The sequence below is a fragment of the Erpetoichthys calabaricus genome, chromosome 1, assembly GCF_900747795.2.
Source record: "Erpetoichthys calabaricus chromosome 1, fErpCal1.3, whole genome shotgun sequence".
NCBI classification, from domain to species: Eukaryota; Metazoa; Chordata; class Cladistia; order Polypteriformes; family Polypteridae; genus Erpetoichthys; species Erpetoichthys calabaricus.
Window position 1 is genome coordinate 311,649,521 of NC_041394.2, and position 19,045 is coordinate 311,668,565.

Consider the following 19,045-nt stretch of genomic DNA (forward strand, 5'->3'; position numbering starts at 1 on the left):
ACTTCAGAAAGCAAGGAGGCATACACTCCCCCTCACCATCAATTCGACTACTGTGGAGACAGAGAGCAGTTTTACGTTTCTTGGATATCACCAATGACCTCACATGGACTGTGAAGAAAAAGTGGTGAAGAACGCTCAGCACCACCTTTTTATCCCAGATGGCTGAAGAGATTTGGCATGAGCCTTCATATCCTCAGATCATTTTACTCTTGCACCATTGAAAGCATTCTAACTGGATGCATCACTGTCTGATATGGGAACTGCACTGCCATCAATGGTAAAGCCTTGCAGAAGGTGGTGCATTCTGTCCAACAAATCATTGGAGGTGACATTCCCAAATTCATATTTACATGTATTATTATGTGTATATTCTATTATGTTAATACTGCTCTACTACAGCAGACTTTGCACATAAGTCTTTCACTTACTTGTATGACATTTGTGTTATGTGACAATAAAAATTACTTGACTTAACTGTTTTATACAGACAATTTCTAGAGTCATGCAAGTCAAACAATTTGGCTTTACTATATTACGTGCTTGGTTTATTTCATGTTTCTGCTCTGCATTTTTGATGTTGCTATACTTATTCTGTTTAAATCCTGCTTTTCCTTTTTACTTCGAGAAAATATGTAATGAAGCATTCCTTGTACTTGTCACATTCAGTTAAATAAATCTAAAATTGGAATTGAAATATCTACATTTGTATTGTAAAGTAATTTATATTCTGTTCTTGTTTTGTTTAATAATCTGCCTTATATGGTGCAAAATAAAACAAAAATATATTGATTGATTGGTCACCATATAAACAGTTGTGTCATAGAAAAGCAGCCAACAATTGCTGGTAGTCAACTTTCCAGGTCAATCAAGGCTCCATGCAAAATATAAAAGGTGCTTGACAAATTTTGATTGGGTGACTAAAATTGTACTAAGTGTCTAGCCATTCATGCTTGATGCCCAATACCAGAGGTTCTATTCTTACCCAAAGCCCTGAACCAGCCTGATGAGGAAAAAGTGCCTGTGTAAATACAACAGAGGGAGCAACAGTAGAAATATGACAATCATTTTGGAAAGTGAAAAAGGAATAGGTACGGATAGATTTGAGACCTACTGTATTTATTTAAACCTTTGTTTGTTTGTTTATTTTTATCAGTTTATTGTTCTATAATAGACTGCCTTGCATTACATTATTGCATAGCACGGCATGCTGAGACTCTTCGAGACCTATAACTTAATATTGCAATTTCAAAAAAATATTATTATAAAAAAGTAAACATGACCACAAGACATTTGAATTGCTACATTTTATTTTTTTAACAAAGTTAACATTAACTTTATAACACACATGCAAATAAGTGAGAATTTTTGCATATACTTACAAGATACACGAAAAGCTGACGACTGTATCCAGTATATGTTTTAAAAGCTGATGTCTTAAATGTATTTTAAACAAAATATATTATTTGGGCAATGAATTCTTATTTAAATGAGACAGCTACATTATTTCATGTGCAGCATTTATTCTTTCTTGCTTAGGTCCCCATTTAAAGATTGTTATAAAAACTGTTATCGAAATATGAACGGATTTATATTCTATTAGGGTATGAGAATCCAATTTCAAATAGCAATATATTTCATAAAGCTAATGGGGATGCCTCCTTGCTGAAACAAAAATAAAGAAAATAATGAAAGAACCTCTGGAAATAATAACTACTGTAAAGCATGTCAAACAGACCAGCTGCCCAAAACTAATGCAGCTCATTAGTCAAAAGTGACTTCAGAAGCCTGCCGAAGGCAATTGGCCATGTCAACAGGCAATTCATTGCGAGTGATGTTGTTGCCATCCAGTCTCAGGTGCCTTATTCGGGAGTAGTTCAGAGGTCCTGTTATCTTGCAGAAGCTGTTCAGATCAAACTCTAAAAGGGGGAAAAAAAAGATTTAGTTACTTATTTTGCCATTATTGTAACATATTTATTTCATTTATAAAATATCAAGAAAGTTTTAGTGTGCAAATATTAGTAAGAGTTTTTAGCAGTCTATAATGCATTTGTTAACTCTGCTGCCTCATGGCTTGACATGGAATCCTGCTTGCAATTCCTTTCAGTGTCTGTGAAGATTTTCTTCCCACATTTCCAAAGGCATGCATATATGGTGGACTGGGAACTCTACATAAGGAGCATGTATATGGCCTGGCAAGAGACTGGTTTCCATGATCAACATTTGTTATGTCATTGCACCTAAAGCTATCAGGCTTTATCACCTCATGATGTTAAACTGAATAATTAGATTAAAAAATGAACGAATGGTTGGATTTAGCAGTTAAATTAAATGTAGGAATAAGGTCTATGGATAGAAAAGCAGTTATTTCAATATCTGAATTCATTCACTGCAGCTAAAACAGGTTCACTATAATGCAATTAACAAAATTATCTAACATTATGAACCCACAAATAGTGTTGCTCTTTTTAGATGACAACTACGATTTTCATTTGCTTCTCCTAAACTAAAGAAAATAATTTTTTGGAGATATTTCAGTAACATTTTATTCATGAATCTCTTATCACATACACTGTATCTACTTCAAGACTCCTTAAACCTATCCCAGTAACATCAGGTTTAAGACAAGAACAGGCCACAATTGCATTGTAATGCATGCTTATAGCCAAAATTACTGAAACAGAGATAATTTAGAGTTGAAAATGAATATATATAGTACAAGTCTTGGGGATATGGAACAAAAAATTTTTTGAAGAATTCCCAAGCATGCATATCTTGTAGAGAAGATAATAAGACTGAGTTCAATTGAACTTTGAGGCGAGACCTCTAACACTAATCGCTATTATTAAGTTAGTAAGTACCTGGTGACATATTTCACTTTTACCGGTAAATTAGTTTCTTTTTTTATTATTATTAAGCTTATTTAGCTGATACCTTTATGCAAGGTACAAATGGTTATATTTCTTTTTTTTAATTTTCATTTGGAGTAGAGGCAGGTGTCAGTAGTGGGTTTTGAACACACAACCTCAGGATTTGAAACACAAAACCTTATACACCACACTATATCACCTAAAGAAGACCCTAGAGGATTTCAGAACTATTCAGAAGACTTAAGCTAGATGATATGCCATGTCAGCGTACTGTGAAGCTCTTAGCTGTCACTTTCCCAGTGTTATACTTCTTTAGAAAATGTCTCATGAATGGTGTTTGCAATTAAATTAAGAACAACTATATCATATATTCTAACACAACACGTCATTCTCAGACATTCTTACACACAATTCAAGGTCATATTTCGAGATACGTATACACTCACCCACACTCAGCCTAACTCAGACCTTTTATTCTATTTGAACAGATGAGGAAGACAGTTGATACAGTGTGCCATCATTTTAAAATTGAGAACTGATTTTTAAAATTTCCAGAAAAATAAACTTACTGTTGATCTGGTTAACTTGCAAGTACAGATTCTCCAAATTTTCATTTACAGTTGGAATAGATTTCAATTTGTTGAATGACAAATCCAACTCAAGAAGACTGCTGATATTGAAGACATTGCCAGGTATACCTGAATCGGCTAACTGGTTGTTTGAAAGTCGCAGATACTGCAGACCGCCAAATTTCTTAAAAAATTCATCAGGAATATTGTTAATGTTGTTGAAGTCAATGTAGAGCATTTCCAGGGAGCTAGGGAGGTCCTGAGGCAATCTTTTGAGTTTGTTATTGCTGAGGTCAAGGTAATTGAGTTTTTTGAGTCCCTTAAACACTCCTGCAAGAGCATCATCCTGTAACTGATTGTCTTGAAGGTGAATAATGGTGAGGTTTTCAAGTCCACTGAAGAAGCCGGAACCAAGTTTTTTAATTTTGTTGCCTGCAAATTTAACCTCTTCTATGGTCTTTGGAAGAGGACCCACGGGTTCCGTCAAGTTGTTGTGATTGAAGTAGAGTCTCTGCAAAGATTTCAGCTTAGTAAATGTGTCTTTTCCTATATTGCCATTGACAATGAAGTTATTGTCCAGAACTAGCCAAGCAAGATCGGTGGCATTGTCAAAGACACCACTCTTGATTGAATCAATCTGGTTTCCCTGAAGGTACAGGTACTTTATTCCACTGGGCACTATTGGGATGTACTTGAGTTTCCGATTGTCACAGTACATTGCAGATGGAAAATTTACTGGACAATCGCATTCTTGGGGACAGTTTGGTCCAGATGGGCCCATCACAGAGGCAGGTTCATAGTAGGACTCATAATCATAGTACTGGCATAAAATGCCACTAAGAAAAGCAGCCAAAAATGGGAAGCGGATCAGACTCATCTTGTAAAGAATTCTGTTGAAAGAAAAAGTGAATGTAAGCAAAGAGATTTATTATATAAATAGTCATATTATATTACAAATATATGTAATTATTAATACACTTTATATCATATGATGTCTTACAGTCATAGATATTCTGTGTCCATCCTAAATTTGTCCTGTTTCTTTCAGTCAGGTATACAAGTTATGATAGAACCATAGTCCTTAGTAGATACAGGCAAGCTTGAAAGTTTGGAAATCTATTGTGTAATTTGAGATTTTGCTGTTTTGATAAGCACAAAGTGGATATTTAGTAATGATAATTAGTAACATATAATAGATAATAATTATTCACCCATTTAAGTGACTTTTAAGAAAATATCTATGCAGCAAAATAATACACACAACATACAGTAACTGTGCACATGTAAAATAAGTGATTTTTAGTTCTATGACTAGCAACAAAGCAGAGCTGGTACTCTTCCTACAAGTCTAGCATCATTCTTTGAACTAAGAAAACATCTACAGAAATATGGAAAAAATAGTGGATTCTCATCAATCTGGACAAGTTTATAAACCCATTAGAGAAAACTTGAACTCCACAAATTCACTGTTAGGCACATATCATAAAAGTACAGGTAGAAAGCACTTAAAACGGCCAAGAAATGGGTGCCATTCATAAAATTACACCCCATAACACACAGAGAAAAATAAAACAGGTAAAAGGTAATCTTAAAAAACATTTAAGGATTTACAAGCCTCCTGTGTTGTCTCTACAGTAGTGGTGCAAAGATTAACTATAAGAACCCCTGAATAAAAATACTATCTATGGAAGGCTAGACAAGAAAAAGATTCTTCTGTCCAGAAACAGCCAAACTTAATGTCTGAAATCTGGACAAGTCCGAAGAGATGAATATAGTTATATACTGTATAGATAAATCCAATATTGAACTGATTGGGATCAACTAGTGAAGTCATGTTTTGAAAATAGTCAGCACAGCCTACCACCAACAACACCTTATCCCTGCTGTCAAGCCTGATTTTGAAGTCCTTGTATGGGAGGGCAGCCCTGACATCACTGAGTTGATCAAGAATTCTCAGAAATATCAAGAAATTCTTGAAAAGTATGTCAGGCCATCATCTCTTGTGAAAGTGGCTGTTTCAATAAGACAACAATACAACACATTCAAGCTGGCTCATTAAAGAATTGTTTAGTAAGCAGATTAGACCTAAATTCTATTGAAATGTTATGGTTGGACATGAACAGGGTCGTTTGTTCATGCAAAATATCTTTAAAACCTTAAAAAGTTAGTTGAGTTTTATAAAGAAGAATTGGAAAATTCTCTCCTGCAAGGTCTCAGAGGCTTACAGTATAATAGGTTATGATGACTGTATGAAGTTGGTGCTAAAGAAGGGGACACAAGTTATTGACTCAAAAGGATTCTTTTACTTTTTTACATAAGAATATCTGGTTATTTGTCAAATATAATGATTAAATAATATCTGACTTCAAATTGTTTCTTATGTGGGAAGTCTTTATTTAGGATTTTCATCCTATATATTCATTAAGATAACGTGCAGTGAATGCACAACTTATAGTTTTCATACTCTTTCTCTCTATGTTCAGCATTCACTTGCTCAGAGGTTGATGTGCTTGTTGCTTCGTAAGCAGCTTGTTTTCTCCACTCTAGCTGCCTGCTTCTTCTCTTCGTTCATTGGCATCTTTTTGTGTTAAAACTGATTAAGTCAGTTTTTGTGTTGCAATTACTTAGAACGTTTTTCTTAATTTTTCACTTAAGTGTTCAAACTGCCTCAAGAATAATTTAAGATATGAAGAGGTAGAGGAAGTGATGGTGAAGGTGGTAGGAATGAGAACGGATGAGACTGCTGCTCACTGCTGAGAGTTGATTCTACAATAAAATAAAATAAAAATAAAAAGAGTAATAAAAATCACGATCCTGAAAGTGGACAGTAGAGGTTACGTAGTATATGTGTACCAAATTTCAGGTTAATAGGTCAAATGGTTTGCGAGCTACAGGTGATTTAAAATCCTGGACAGACAAACGGAGAGCCACGGTAGGGTATTATATATAAAGATATCCAACTTAATGCCATCCTAAAGAGTTCAAAATCTTTGAAGCAAACTTCTTTTTTCCTAGGAGAAGAAAAGTAATTCACTGAAAGAAAATAATTCCTTCAAACAAAATTGTAAAAATAGGGAAGTGGCAATAATACTGTTGCACCTTGCCAGAATAAATTCCCTAAGCTGATTGGTATAGTATTTGACTTTCTAATTGAGGATTATTATTACTAATAACAAAAAAAAATCCACCAAATAAATTTTGAGTTATTCACTTTTTATTCTGCATATTACTCTTCATAAATAAACAAGAATGAATATTAAACCTTAATTTGTTCTATACATAGAAGGGTATTGAATAGAAAGAGTCATAATCTTGAATGTTGTATTATAAATGTATTTGTTCACTTTCAGAATAGTCATAATCCTCTTCAGAGCCAGAATAAGTATGAGTCTATCCAAGCAACATCTGGCACCTTGGACAGGAAAACAGTACAATTACTCACATGCAATCAAATTGGCCAATTTTTGACCTTGCAATTAATCTTAAATACTGTGCATATTTTTTAAATGTAGGAAGAAGTTAGAGTAGCCTGAGAAAACCCATATGGACAGAGGGAAAATGTGAACACAGTCTTCACAAACACTAAACCTGGAGGTGTGAGTCTACAGTGCTATTAAAATGCTGCCCATTACGGGATAGCACATAGTATTAAGAATATTTAGTTTCTAACACACTGCTCTACAGACAATTGCTTCTAGTGTAATGTATAATTTTATGTATAATATAGTCTAATGGAAGTACAGGGGAAGAGAAAGAGAGGGAGACTAAAAAAGACATGAATAGGTAAAGTAAAAGAAGATTTGAAGGAAAATTAACTAGGGAGGAGGTGCAAGACCTAGGTATATGGAGAAGGTTGATCAAGCACGTTGACCGATAGATAGATAGATAGATAGATAGATAGATAGATAGATAGATAGATAGATAGATAGATAGATAGATAGATAGATAGATAGATAGATAGATAGATAGATAGATAGATAGATAAAGTTTAGATTACAGGTACATTTATGTAACTACAAATAGAATGGCATAACAGTTATGTTACAAAAGAGAACTGTTACAGCGTCATTTTACAGTTCTTATTTTGTGTTCTAGTCTGACTGTACTTCTTTTTAATAGACAAGCCTATTTTCCACTGTTGTGTATTTACTTATATTAAAGCTTAAGGTAGACTTCCTATTATGTATAAAGCCTTCCATGTATTTTTGTTTAATTTGGCTGTTATTTAATGCTTAAATGGGAAATATTCTCATCAGAGCACACATTCACTCTTGCTGACTTGGATAAACAGTGAATGAATCAGCTCTTGTGTTTATTCCATTACATTAACCAGGCAAGCTTGCCTTTGGTTTAGAAACCAAATTAAATGGCAGAAAGTATACTGAACAACCAGAAAAAGTAGTCATGTCTTACTCAAAGAAGTTTTTTCTCAGGATTAGAAATAAAACAAATATCTAGGACGCTATCATGTTGTCATCCCTTTCTAAATCTATAGCAGTTTATTGAGTAGTGTTAATCAGCAAAATTTGGAAAAGCATTTTTCGCAGTAAATAATTTATGTTAATTGGTGACCTTGTTTGCTGATGTTTTCCTGGGAATTAGCTGTACGATTGGCTTTGAAAAACTTTTTTCCAGTATCCAAAGATACTTTGGGAGGCCAACGTAATGTTACAGAGCTGTAGCAGCCAATGTTGGATGGAACAGCCCCCTGAGAAAATAATACCGATCCTAGTAGTGGGCTAAAAATTTGCAGAAAAATTGCGAACATATTTAAACACAAAATGCACAAGCAGGGGCAGTAAACAAGCCAAAGTATCAGGGGAAAAAAACCCCATGTACTTTTTTTGATGCAAGAGAGGTGAGTACCTGCTATAGAATCTGTGGGGGAAATTCACTGTCTGCAAGACATTATACTATTAAAATATTTCATTCTATTAATTTTGTCTCAGGGAGACAATAATTTGTCTTCCTTGCAAAGCATCAATTTGACTCCCGAGACAGCAGTGGTTAGCACAGCATTAGTCACATTTTTGGCCACAATTATCAGTTCAGCATACTTGGCAGATGTTTCCCTAGCTGTCAGGGACCATTGCACTATTATAGTCCACTCAAAACTAGCTTGGTTTCTCCTTCCCTAATGACTTTCATGCATTTTGCTAAGTTTGGCGAAGTTTTCAAACTTGCCAAAGTGAATACAGCGGGGTGCACGTATCACTATTTTTGAGAAGCCCCTTCTTCTGCCTACTGCATTTATTATGAGCTTTTTAGGTACTGTGGATGTGATTACTTTTTCAGCATCCTCTTACAGCCAAGTAGGATTTTCTCTCAAGAAGCTAAATATTTGTACCAGAGAATCTGATGGGGATTGCAAGCAAGAAAGGGGTAGGTGGAGAATAGGGACTAGGGAAATAGACACTAGCAAAGGCAAAATAAGTTGCCATGACACAATCAGGGGTTGATATTTCAGAAGGGCAACAGGCATTGGAACAAGCCTGTAAAAGGAGAGAGAAGAACTACAACCAAAATGGAAACATGTCATGCTTTTGCAGCATAATAGTACAGGTGACCCAGCAGTTGCCAGGTTTACCTGTGGACTAAGAGAAGAAGACAGAGAAAGACATACCAAGAATGGAACTAAAGAGATGGCAAAAACTCCTAGCCAGTGGGGAAGAGCTATATTAGCTGTTTTGGATTTGCCACCATCTAAAGCCAGTAAAAGGCACCAGGAGCTGCTGGAAGGAGACATAGGTTGGTATCCTTGCTGCAAAGATAGGGACAGACACAGAGAAACTGCAAGCAATTGTGAGATATAGAAGAGAGAGCTCCAAAGTTGATTCAATTCAGGAGCAATGTAATTGAGAATGGACAGGGTGAAACAATCATCTACTAGGAGAAACAGAAACCTGGAATGAAGATGGATAGACTTAGTTGTGTGCAATTGGGCCTAGAGGGACAGCAGTTTTTTTTTGTGCAGTTCTCTCTTTACTTGTGTTCATTCCTCCTATTATATCTTCTGCATAGGAGTCCATCTATGAGCTGGTTACAAAACTGGTGGATGGATTTATATCAATGGATCTTTGAATGAATACATAAAAGTTCCTGCTAAGGCAAATTATGATAATCCACACCTATTGAATAGTATGAAGTTCTAATAATTAAAGTTAATTCTATAGTAAAACAGTTATTTACTCATATAGGAAACACCATAACTGGAATTCAAATGATTATGAATAGCACTGGAAATAGCAGGAAAACCAATTATCAACAGTTTATTTTGTTTAGAAGAAACATGTGTTTATACTACTATAATACCTGTAAAAGCTGACAATTGTGTGTAGGTGTTCAGCAATACCATATTAGCCAAAATGTTCCTAATAAAGTAACATAATAAAGGTGAGTTCTTCATAAAAATTATCAGGAATTGAAAATTATCATAATCGATTTGTCCACTCCTGGAATGCTGGTATACAATCACCAAGAAATTGTGATACATTCAACTCCACGGGGATGGGTATATTATTTGAAGTTTCCCTGAACTATAAAATTTTCATAAACAGAGAAATTAGTTTTTCTTATTAAATAATATTTTCCCTCAATTCACAATATTTTAAGAAAAATACAAAATTAGTTAGAATTTGGAGACTATGTCATTTTTACATTAACTTTTTCTGGTAATGTGCCATTATGTACTTTATGGCTTACACTGTGGCATTTGCTGCTTTGTATCAGAAACTGGATGATAATTATTTTGTGTAGATTTTGAATTTTATATAGGTATGTATCTGTTTATCACTTTTTCAGACAGTAATTTCATCTTTGGGTGTACAACACCACACTTTTAAGACATACTAAAATATCAGAATTCTTATAGATATCTTAGATATCAGATCATATCTATCAGATTTGATCAGATCAGTTAGATCTTTACACATCTATCAGATATTAGGAATAATTTTTAAAAACTATTTTGTATAAAGATAGCAAGCAGATAAACCTTTTAGTTCTATAAGTGTGCTTGCAATTTCTTTCTATAGGCTTATTTTCACTTAGGCTAATATTATCATTTTCCATTTCCAAACGCTTTTGTCCAGTTCAATATCACAGTGAACCAGTTCCCATACAGTACTGAGTTCAAAGCAGAAAAAAAGTTTGGATGGCTTGCCAGTCCATCACAAGGTATACAATCCACGCTTGTTCTTTCAGTACCAATTTAGAATCATTTAAACTAGGATGTGAATCCAGGATTCTCAAGCTGTGAATTAGCAGTACTAACCACTGTGGCATCAGTTTTATTTTTATCTATTAAAATATTCGTTATTGAAAGTTCTATAACTGAAATAAATGTTGACTTTCAATAAAATGTAATCTGGTGTTCCTCTGACATCACAAAGACATGCATTACCTACCCTAAACTGGATCTGTATGTAGTCATGAATGTGGATGTGTGTGAGAGTGTCTTGAGTTGGACTGGCATCCAGAATTTGACCCAGTTTTGATAGAATATGGATTCTATGACCCCGAATTGGATTAACTAGGCTGTGAGTGGACTTTTTGATAAATTACTATATAATTGTGTACACCTTACCTTAAATAAGATGCACTGCAGTTATAAATAGGGTAGGTTGACTAATCGTGAGCCTACTCATGAAGAACATGTCAGTTCTGAAATAGGATTTTCTCAGTACTCCTTTTGCTATGTAATGTAATGTTTGGTTCTTTTTATTTCTCCATCTAAGACACTGATTCTCTGAAAAATTGTTTTTCTTGGCTTGCAAACCAAAAATAAATACATGCAAAAAATTGTGCATACACTATATACATTTTTGTAGCACTGTGAGAAGAACTGCACAAAATATTCCAGAAGTGGGCTTAATAAAATATTTTGTAGAGTCTGAGCTTTAATCTCATCTCAACTCATTCTGCCTTATCCAGGCACTGTTTGGCTATCCCAGCATCACTGAGCACGAGGCAGGAAACAGCCATGGAAAGGACACCAGCCCATTCCAAGACCTGTTCTTGTCACCCAGTGCCCCCTCATTTATATCTAATAATATACCCTTACATTTTAATAGTCTCTTTAATTTCCCTTCCATGGTACTGTTGGGTCAATGTAAATCCTTAATTCCTTTTCAGTGTTTTTTTCAAGTAGGACAGCATCACTTATATTGTTTTTACAATTATTGTTCCATTTTCCTGTTTGTAGTATATTGGTCTACATTAAAATGCAGTTTACATCTATTCCCCATTTCAAAATTTTGTAAATTGTTTTTATACCTCCTCACTATTTGCCCTACCATTTCAGAATTCACAAATGTACCATTGATTTCTCAATTAGTCTCATTATTATAAATTATAAAACATAACTGTTCTGAACAGAGATTCATAATGATCTTCATTGACATACAAACTGTCTCTGAGTTCAAATCCTTTCACAGGCATATTTGGGGATCCCAGTATTCCTACCACATCTCTAAAATGCATATGCTCTGTTAAATTTTACCTTAAAATTGGAACACTGAGTATTGGTTATGTGTATCCATGTGTCTGTATGTGTGTGTGTGTGTGTGTGTGTGTGTCCTGAAGCAGTCCATGTGATCCAAAAATAGACTGAGCAGTTTCATTAATAGATGAATATATGTACAGTATGTATATATGTAATTGGAAGCTATTCTGTCTGCCACCCTAACCCTAAACAAAAAGGGGCACAGAATTCAGAGATATAAAAATCAGGAGTGGACTTTCTCTTATACTCAGATATGGGGATGGATATTTGAAGAGTAAACTCAGTCCACTTTTGTGGCAAAAGTAAAAATGCAATTAAGATATTCTGTTATATCTTTGTACTTGTGGTTTTATAATGTGAGAAGCTGCTACAGAAAATAAATGCTGTGAGGACGTTAAGCCCAAGTGCTTTAGAGATTGCCACTGAAATAAAGTTTGGCCGGGGTTTAAAGGTTACTCCCTGCCAGTGGTCTAATCAGCCTTTAGTTGAAAGGTGAGTTGAAACCAAAGTTCAAATGTCATGGAGGTGGAGCAACCGGAGATACCGAGGTTTGAGACTGGGTATAGGAGGTAAGTTGGTATTGATCCCTGAATGATACGACAATATATATAAACAAAATAATAATAAAAAGAATAGTTGACCAACACTGACTTCACATAGTACAGACCATGCCATACACGTTTTAAGTACTAAAAACTTTGATCTGTAAATATGAATTGAAAGAAGGAAAGTTAAATAACATATAGTATAACAAATAACCCTCAGGCAGTGCCATTCCCAATACCCAACATGTACATAAATGCCACCAAAATGCAATGCATGATAAAAAGCAAATAATCCATAGTAAGGACTGAGTAATTTGCTTGCAGTCACAGAGTGAGTCTGAGATAAGAATCAAACTGAAAATCTTGAGTTTAAAGTCCACTTCTTTAGGCATTATCATCACAGCACCAAGTAGCCCTACACCCTGAGCTCCCTCTTTTCCTGGACTTCTTGCTAATTCCTTGAATGACCTTCCACCATAATGCAGAACAGGGTCCACCTTTCCACAGTGGAAAAACTTGGTTGACATTAACATTGTGGTGGACAGTTGGGGCCCATACCTGGACACCCTGATTATGGAAAGACCAGGAGAAAAGAGTACTTTCAGGACAGTTTCTCCCCTGGACTGGCAGAGGGCATAGAAGCTCAACCCTGTTGGGGCCTGTGGACACCACCAGGGGGCGCTTGGGCATTTCTGGAGCCCTATTTGGCAGCACTTCCACCACACCTGCTGGAAGAATCTTGTTGGGGACCTGGAGTCTTTCCAGGTGCTCTATTAAAAGGGGCCAGTCACCAGGATCTAACTGCCAGAGTCAGGAGGAAAGGAACAAAGCCTGTTGTGGAGGACTTAAGGCAAAGGGACTGTATTATTGTTTTACATTAGTGCTGTAAAGTGCACTTGTGAATAAACCGTGTGCTATGTGGACTAAAACCTGGGTCCTACCTGTCTGTGTTGGGGTTAGGGTGGCTGTACACTTTCAACTATAACAATACAGCAACAGGAAACTTCAGTGCAACATGTGAATCACTTGCTGTCAGTAAGCTGTGATAAATGAATTAAGATCCTACAGCAATGTGTTTAATTCCACTATCAAAATACTGATTTTAATACATGCTGAAGTCTGATATTTGCTTTTTACAGAAATCAACATTAACACCAATTGAAATGGCAGACAAGGAGCAGCAGAGCAGTAATGGCAAAAAATTTATGTGTATCAGAGAGCAACTGTTATAGCAGGTTACACTAAATCATATGTGGACTGGCTTGCAGGCCTTTGTGATGCAGAAGAAAAAAACAGAGAATCCATTGAAAAAAGAAGCAGAAAAAGAAAGAGAATGCAACGTTTGAACTCAGGAGCTACACTGTAAAATGCAGCAAAGCTAACCACTGCAAATTCCAACCAGCCTCTATCTAATACCTATGATTGACTTACAGTTAAGCAAAAAAAGCAACTACAGTCTTTTTTTGCAGGGAAAAATCACTGCTAAAGACTTCCAGCTGGTCTGAAAGATTTTTAAGAACAATTTCTTACCATATAAATGTGGCTTAGTTTACAGTTTGCTGAAACATGCCATTTTGGTTACAGTGTTGCAAAGGCATTGTTTAGGATGAACTATTTAACATGAGTGAGAATTATATGAAATATAATCAAATCTTAGCAAATTGCAGCTTAGCTTTACCCTGATTATCTTTCCAAAGAGGACACATGTTAAACATGTGCTAGGCAGAAAAATCTGAAAGGCAGGGGGGAAAGTAGCAACCGAGTAAGTAGACCAGTAAAAACAAGATTAAGAATTCAAACTTCAAATCTGAATTTTAATTTTGTACATATAACTGGCATCATCATTTAATAGTTTGTTTGCTAAAAAAGTTTTATAATTTATATGTATTTACAGTATAATGTTAATCAAGTCATAATGAATTATTCATTTTCCATTATAAAGTAGTAAGGACTGAACAGAATGATCAGACACTAATATATTACATATATAGTGCCCTCCACAATTATTGGCACCCCTCATAAAAATTAGTAAGGGTTAGAAAAAATCACTGTTTGCTGAAGAACCGTCATGTTGTACCGAAAAAAACGAGAAACATCTGACTTTTAACTGAAACAAGTTCATTCAAAGAAACACAAATAAAGAAATAAATATTTTTAACAAAAACACATGTGCCACAATTGTTGGCACCCTTTCAAATTAATGTGAAACAATATAGCTGAAGCATGTTTCCCATTTAAATTGGACATTGTTAAGTTGATTGGAGTATATAGGAACTTTCCAGCTGAAATCAATTACTTCCTGATTAACTGGGATATAAATGCGAGGAGACACAGAATCAAATTTCCTTAGCCACCCATCATCATGGAAAAGAAAAGAGAACACTCAATCCAAATGAGGGAGAAGTGTGTTGCCCTTCATAAGTCAGGTAATGGTTATAAAAAAATAGCTACTCGCCTGAAAATGCCCATTTCTACAGTTAGGGCAATAATAAAAAAGTGGTCATCAACTGGAATTGTGACAACCTTGCCTGGAAGAGGACCCAAGTTTATTTTAACCCCACATACAGTGAGAAGGATGGTAAAAGAGGCAGTAATATCTCCAAGGATCACAGTTGAGGAATTGCAAGAAAAAGTAAAATCCTGGGGTTATCAAGTCTCCAGAACCACCATCAGACGGCATCTCCATGCCTACAGATTATTTGGAAAGTATGCCAGAAAGAAGCCTTTTCTCTCAGTTGTCCACAAACGTAAACGCCTGGAGTTTGTAAAACGTTACTACAACTTTGACTGGAACCGTGTTCTATGGTCTGATGAAACAAAAATTGAACTTTTTGGCAATAAACACACAAAGTGGGTTTGGTGTAAAAAGAAGGATGGCTATAATGAAAAGGACCTTGTCCCAACTGTGCAATATGGTGGAAGTTCTGTGGTGTTGTGGGGCTGTTTTTCCTCCAAAGGCCCTGGAAACTTTGTTATGGTACATGGCATCATGGATTCCATGAAATATCAGGAGATTTTAAATCAAAACCTGGCTGCCTCTGCCAAGAATCTAAAACTGGGTCATCATTGGATCTTCCAGCAGGATAATGATGCAAAACACATGTCCAAATCAACCCTGCAGTGGTTAACTGACCACAAAATCAAAGTTCTGCCGTGGCCATCTCAGTCCCCTGACCTGAACCCTACTGAAAACCTGTGGAGTGAGCTAAAGAGGAGAGTACACAGGAGAGGGCCTAGGACCCTGGATGATCTGGAGAGATTATGTAAAGAAGAATGGTCTCAGATGCCATGCTCTGTATTCTCCAACCTTATAAAAGGTTACAAGAGAAGATTCCGTGCTGTTATATTGGCAAAGGGAGGTTGCACAAAGGATTAAATGCAGGGGTGCATTGTGCGGATTGCATTGTATGGATTTTTGTCTGCATATGCTATATGCATGCATATTATAACTATGCAAAAATTTTTAATAGTATAGTATACTATTAAACTAGTATTAGGAGAATAGTCTTTGTAAGTTAACTCCACTTTGTTTATTTAACAAAATAATGCAAGTGTTATTGTTCTTATTATAAGCATCAGTAACTTAGTCATGCTAGTGTTTGTTAAAATTTTTCATCTGTGCAGCTTTGCTATTGTCTGTTTACAATGATTAACAGTTGATTAATAACTGAAATAGTTACTTATAGTTTCTCATAATACCACAATTAAAAAGATTGCTTAAAAAGAAAAGTAACATTGACTGCAAAAAATAAACTTCTGAGCCAAAGTAGTTCACAATTTTTAAAATTGTGTATATAACATTATCTTTAGATTTAAATGCAACTGGTAAATAGCAGACTATGTGGTCGCTAAAGACTCAGAAATAATAATAAAAAAAAAAAACTTCTTTAAGACTTACAATGTCACTCAAGCAACTGAAATCCAAAAAAGCTCATCGTGTCACTGGCCATGCATTTAATTTTCTCCAGTCATTTACAACTTTTACAGCACATATGCTTAAATTTATCAGTGCAAGCATTTTTCAACAGATTCTGTACTTTAAACAAAAGTATGATGTTATCGCTTCGGTTAATAAAGTGAGATAATAATGGCAGCTTATTACTTTGCAGAAACGCTGCAGCTGCTTAGTTTTAAAAGCCTTAAAAAAAAGCAATTGCACATGACTGTAACGGCGTCTTAAAGGCTTTAATGTAAATGGACTTACCTTTATTATGCCTGGAAGTCGTTTTCTTGGAAGGACCAATTCCCAGAGCAGCTTTAGCAGCCACAGAAGCTGCGTCTAAAGCAGAGAGATCAGGTAGTGCTTGATCTTAGGAAAGCGTGCAGAAGAAAGCAAGCAGCCCTTGCCAGACCTCTGTGGTCCAGAGCAAGAAAAAAAATACCCAGCAAGCAAATGTAGTCACGCTGCACTATAAAGCTGCTGTGTCATCATTATAGGCTTACGGTGTGCCATGAGAAAAATATGGCTTTCTAACGAAAAGCAGGTGCACCAAGGTCAGACATCTGTAGACAGGCTGAAGTCACCATGTCTCCTTCCTGCACAGAGGACTACTTATACCTGTTTGCATCTATGATATTCCTGTGATGTGGGGGGAAAAAAAAAATAATCCGAAAACACACCAAAAATACATAGAGATGATGCAGAGATCTAAAATATTGATTGCAAAAACATTTGCTTTTTAAAAGGAAACTGGCATACTGTTAAATTGTACTGTTACATTTTCCATTAAATTGTGTTGTGCAAGTTGAAGACTTTGACCATATTAAACTAATTTAACATCCCTCTCCCTGTCGTTACTTTTCCCTTCCCATCTTGAAAATATAACATCTTTCAGCCAAGCTTTAACTGGTGCCAAACCATAAGTAAGTGCACTGCTAGTCTTTTTAATCTTCGATTAGATCAAAAGTTACCATTCTCTATCTCCCTCCACTTATGCAAATGGCTTTCAAAGCCAGTCATCTAAAAAAGGCTTGGATGCGTATGTATATATATATATATATATTAAATTTTATTTTATTATTTGCTCACTTAAATAAACTATACAGAAAAAGATGATTTCTTTTTAATTTGTGATGATGCCTCTTCAGTCCCATCCCCACCTCTGTCCAGCCCCCACCCCAACCCGCCATAAATTCCATAGGGGTCTGGAATTACTTGAAAAGGAACTTTTTCTCTTTTATCATGGATGCCACTTAAGAATTCAAGATAGACAGGAGAGTTTAAAATCATTTTCAATTTACTGAAAACTTCACTGTTGTTTTTTTTAGTGAAATGAACATAATGTTTCTTTAAAAGTGTGAAGATGGATTATTTGAAAGTTTCCATTATTAAAGTAATGCTGTTTGAACAGTATTTATCATTTTCTACCATAAAGTCCAATCAAACTTTAAAGAAAGAAAAAAATGGGTTATATCATCTGAACACACATTTGAACATACAGTACAATACAATTCAAATCAGTTCATCTTTTTCATAACCATTAATACATTTAGTTCTGTGAACTTTTTAAAACACATTCACATAACATAACATTCTCAGATGCTTACTCCAATTTAGGATTGTGGGAGATTAGAGTCTATTCCAACATCATCAAGCATGTGATAGTCTTCCACCAGGACAATTTAGAAGATCTAACTAGCTTAATTTTCACATCTTTAAGATGTGAGAGTAAAACCAGAGCAGCAGAACAAAAAGCTAATGTGAGCTAATTCAGCACCCAAGACACTGGATCCATAAGGCAGCGGCACCACCATGATGTCACTACACATTTAAATACTGGTATCAAAGATAATGCCTAATTGGAAGTTGATTCAATAAAACTCATGTTAGTTAATAAATTAAAAAGCTGAGTTAAGTGACAGAATATTGTTAAAGTCTGCATCAGTCCCACAATAAATACCATTTCTGTTTCACTACATTCAAAGACAAGTAGCTCTAATCCATGCACCCTTTTAAATGGCTGATATCATTAATTAAGGACACTATCAGAGAAGCAACCTTTTGTCCAAAAAAAAGTTGTAGCTGAGTATCGTCTGCATACGAATGAAAAAGAATATTATTTTTCTAATGATAATTCCCAATGGATCCATGCAAAGTGAAAAAAGCAAACGTCTGAGAAATTAGTCCTTTGGGACATCATACTTTACTTCTGAGTACTTTCAGCACTTTTCTCAATGTACTGAAATCATTCTGATAAATATGAATTAAACCATGCAAGAATGGTGCCAGAGAGTCCAATGTAATTTTCCAGCTTTTTTATTAGAATAGAGTGGTCAGTGGAGTCAAAGGCTGCACTAAAATACAACAACATAATAACTGTGAAATTAGAAGATATTATACTTTCATTAACAGCACAGGTTAAAGGTGTTTTAGTACAGGGACTGGGTCAAAAGGCAGACTGGAATTTTTTTGAATAAATCGTAATGTGTAAGATGAAAAAGAAACCCTGAAACCCTGTGCAATTTCAAGCTAATAGTTTTTAAGTTGAAATCTTCAGTCTCCATGAATTTCAACAAACTTAGTTCAATATTAGGGTGGCACAGACAGAGTGCATGCTTACA

The 19,045-nt window shown here is 35.3% G+C and overlaps 1 protein-coding gene across 1 annotated transcript; it reads right to left on the bottom strand.

Annotated features, from left to right (window-relative positions):
- Positions 1-1,289: 1,289 nt before the first annotated feature.
- lum (lumican) lies at positions 1,290-17,055 on the bottom strand. The gene is made up of 3 exons (XM_028817418.2): positions 16,689-17,055; positions 3,437-4,326; positions 1,290-1,916 (listed from the first exon to the last, which is right to left on the bottom strand). The coding sequence occupies exons 2-3, from the start codon at positions 4,311-4,313 to the stop codon at positions 1,762-1,764; spliced, it is 1,032 nt and encodes a 343-aa protein (XP_028673251.1). The 5' UTR covers positions 4,314-4,326; positions 16,689-17,055; the 3' UTR covers positions 1,290-1,761.
- Between the last annotated feature and the right edge of the window lie 1,990 nt (positions 17,056-19,045).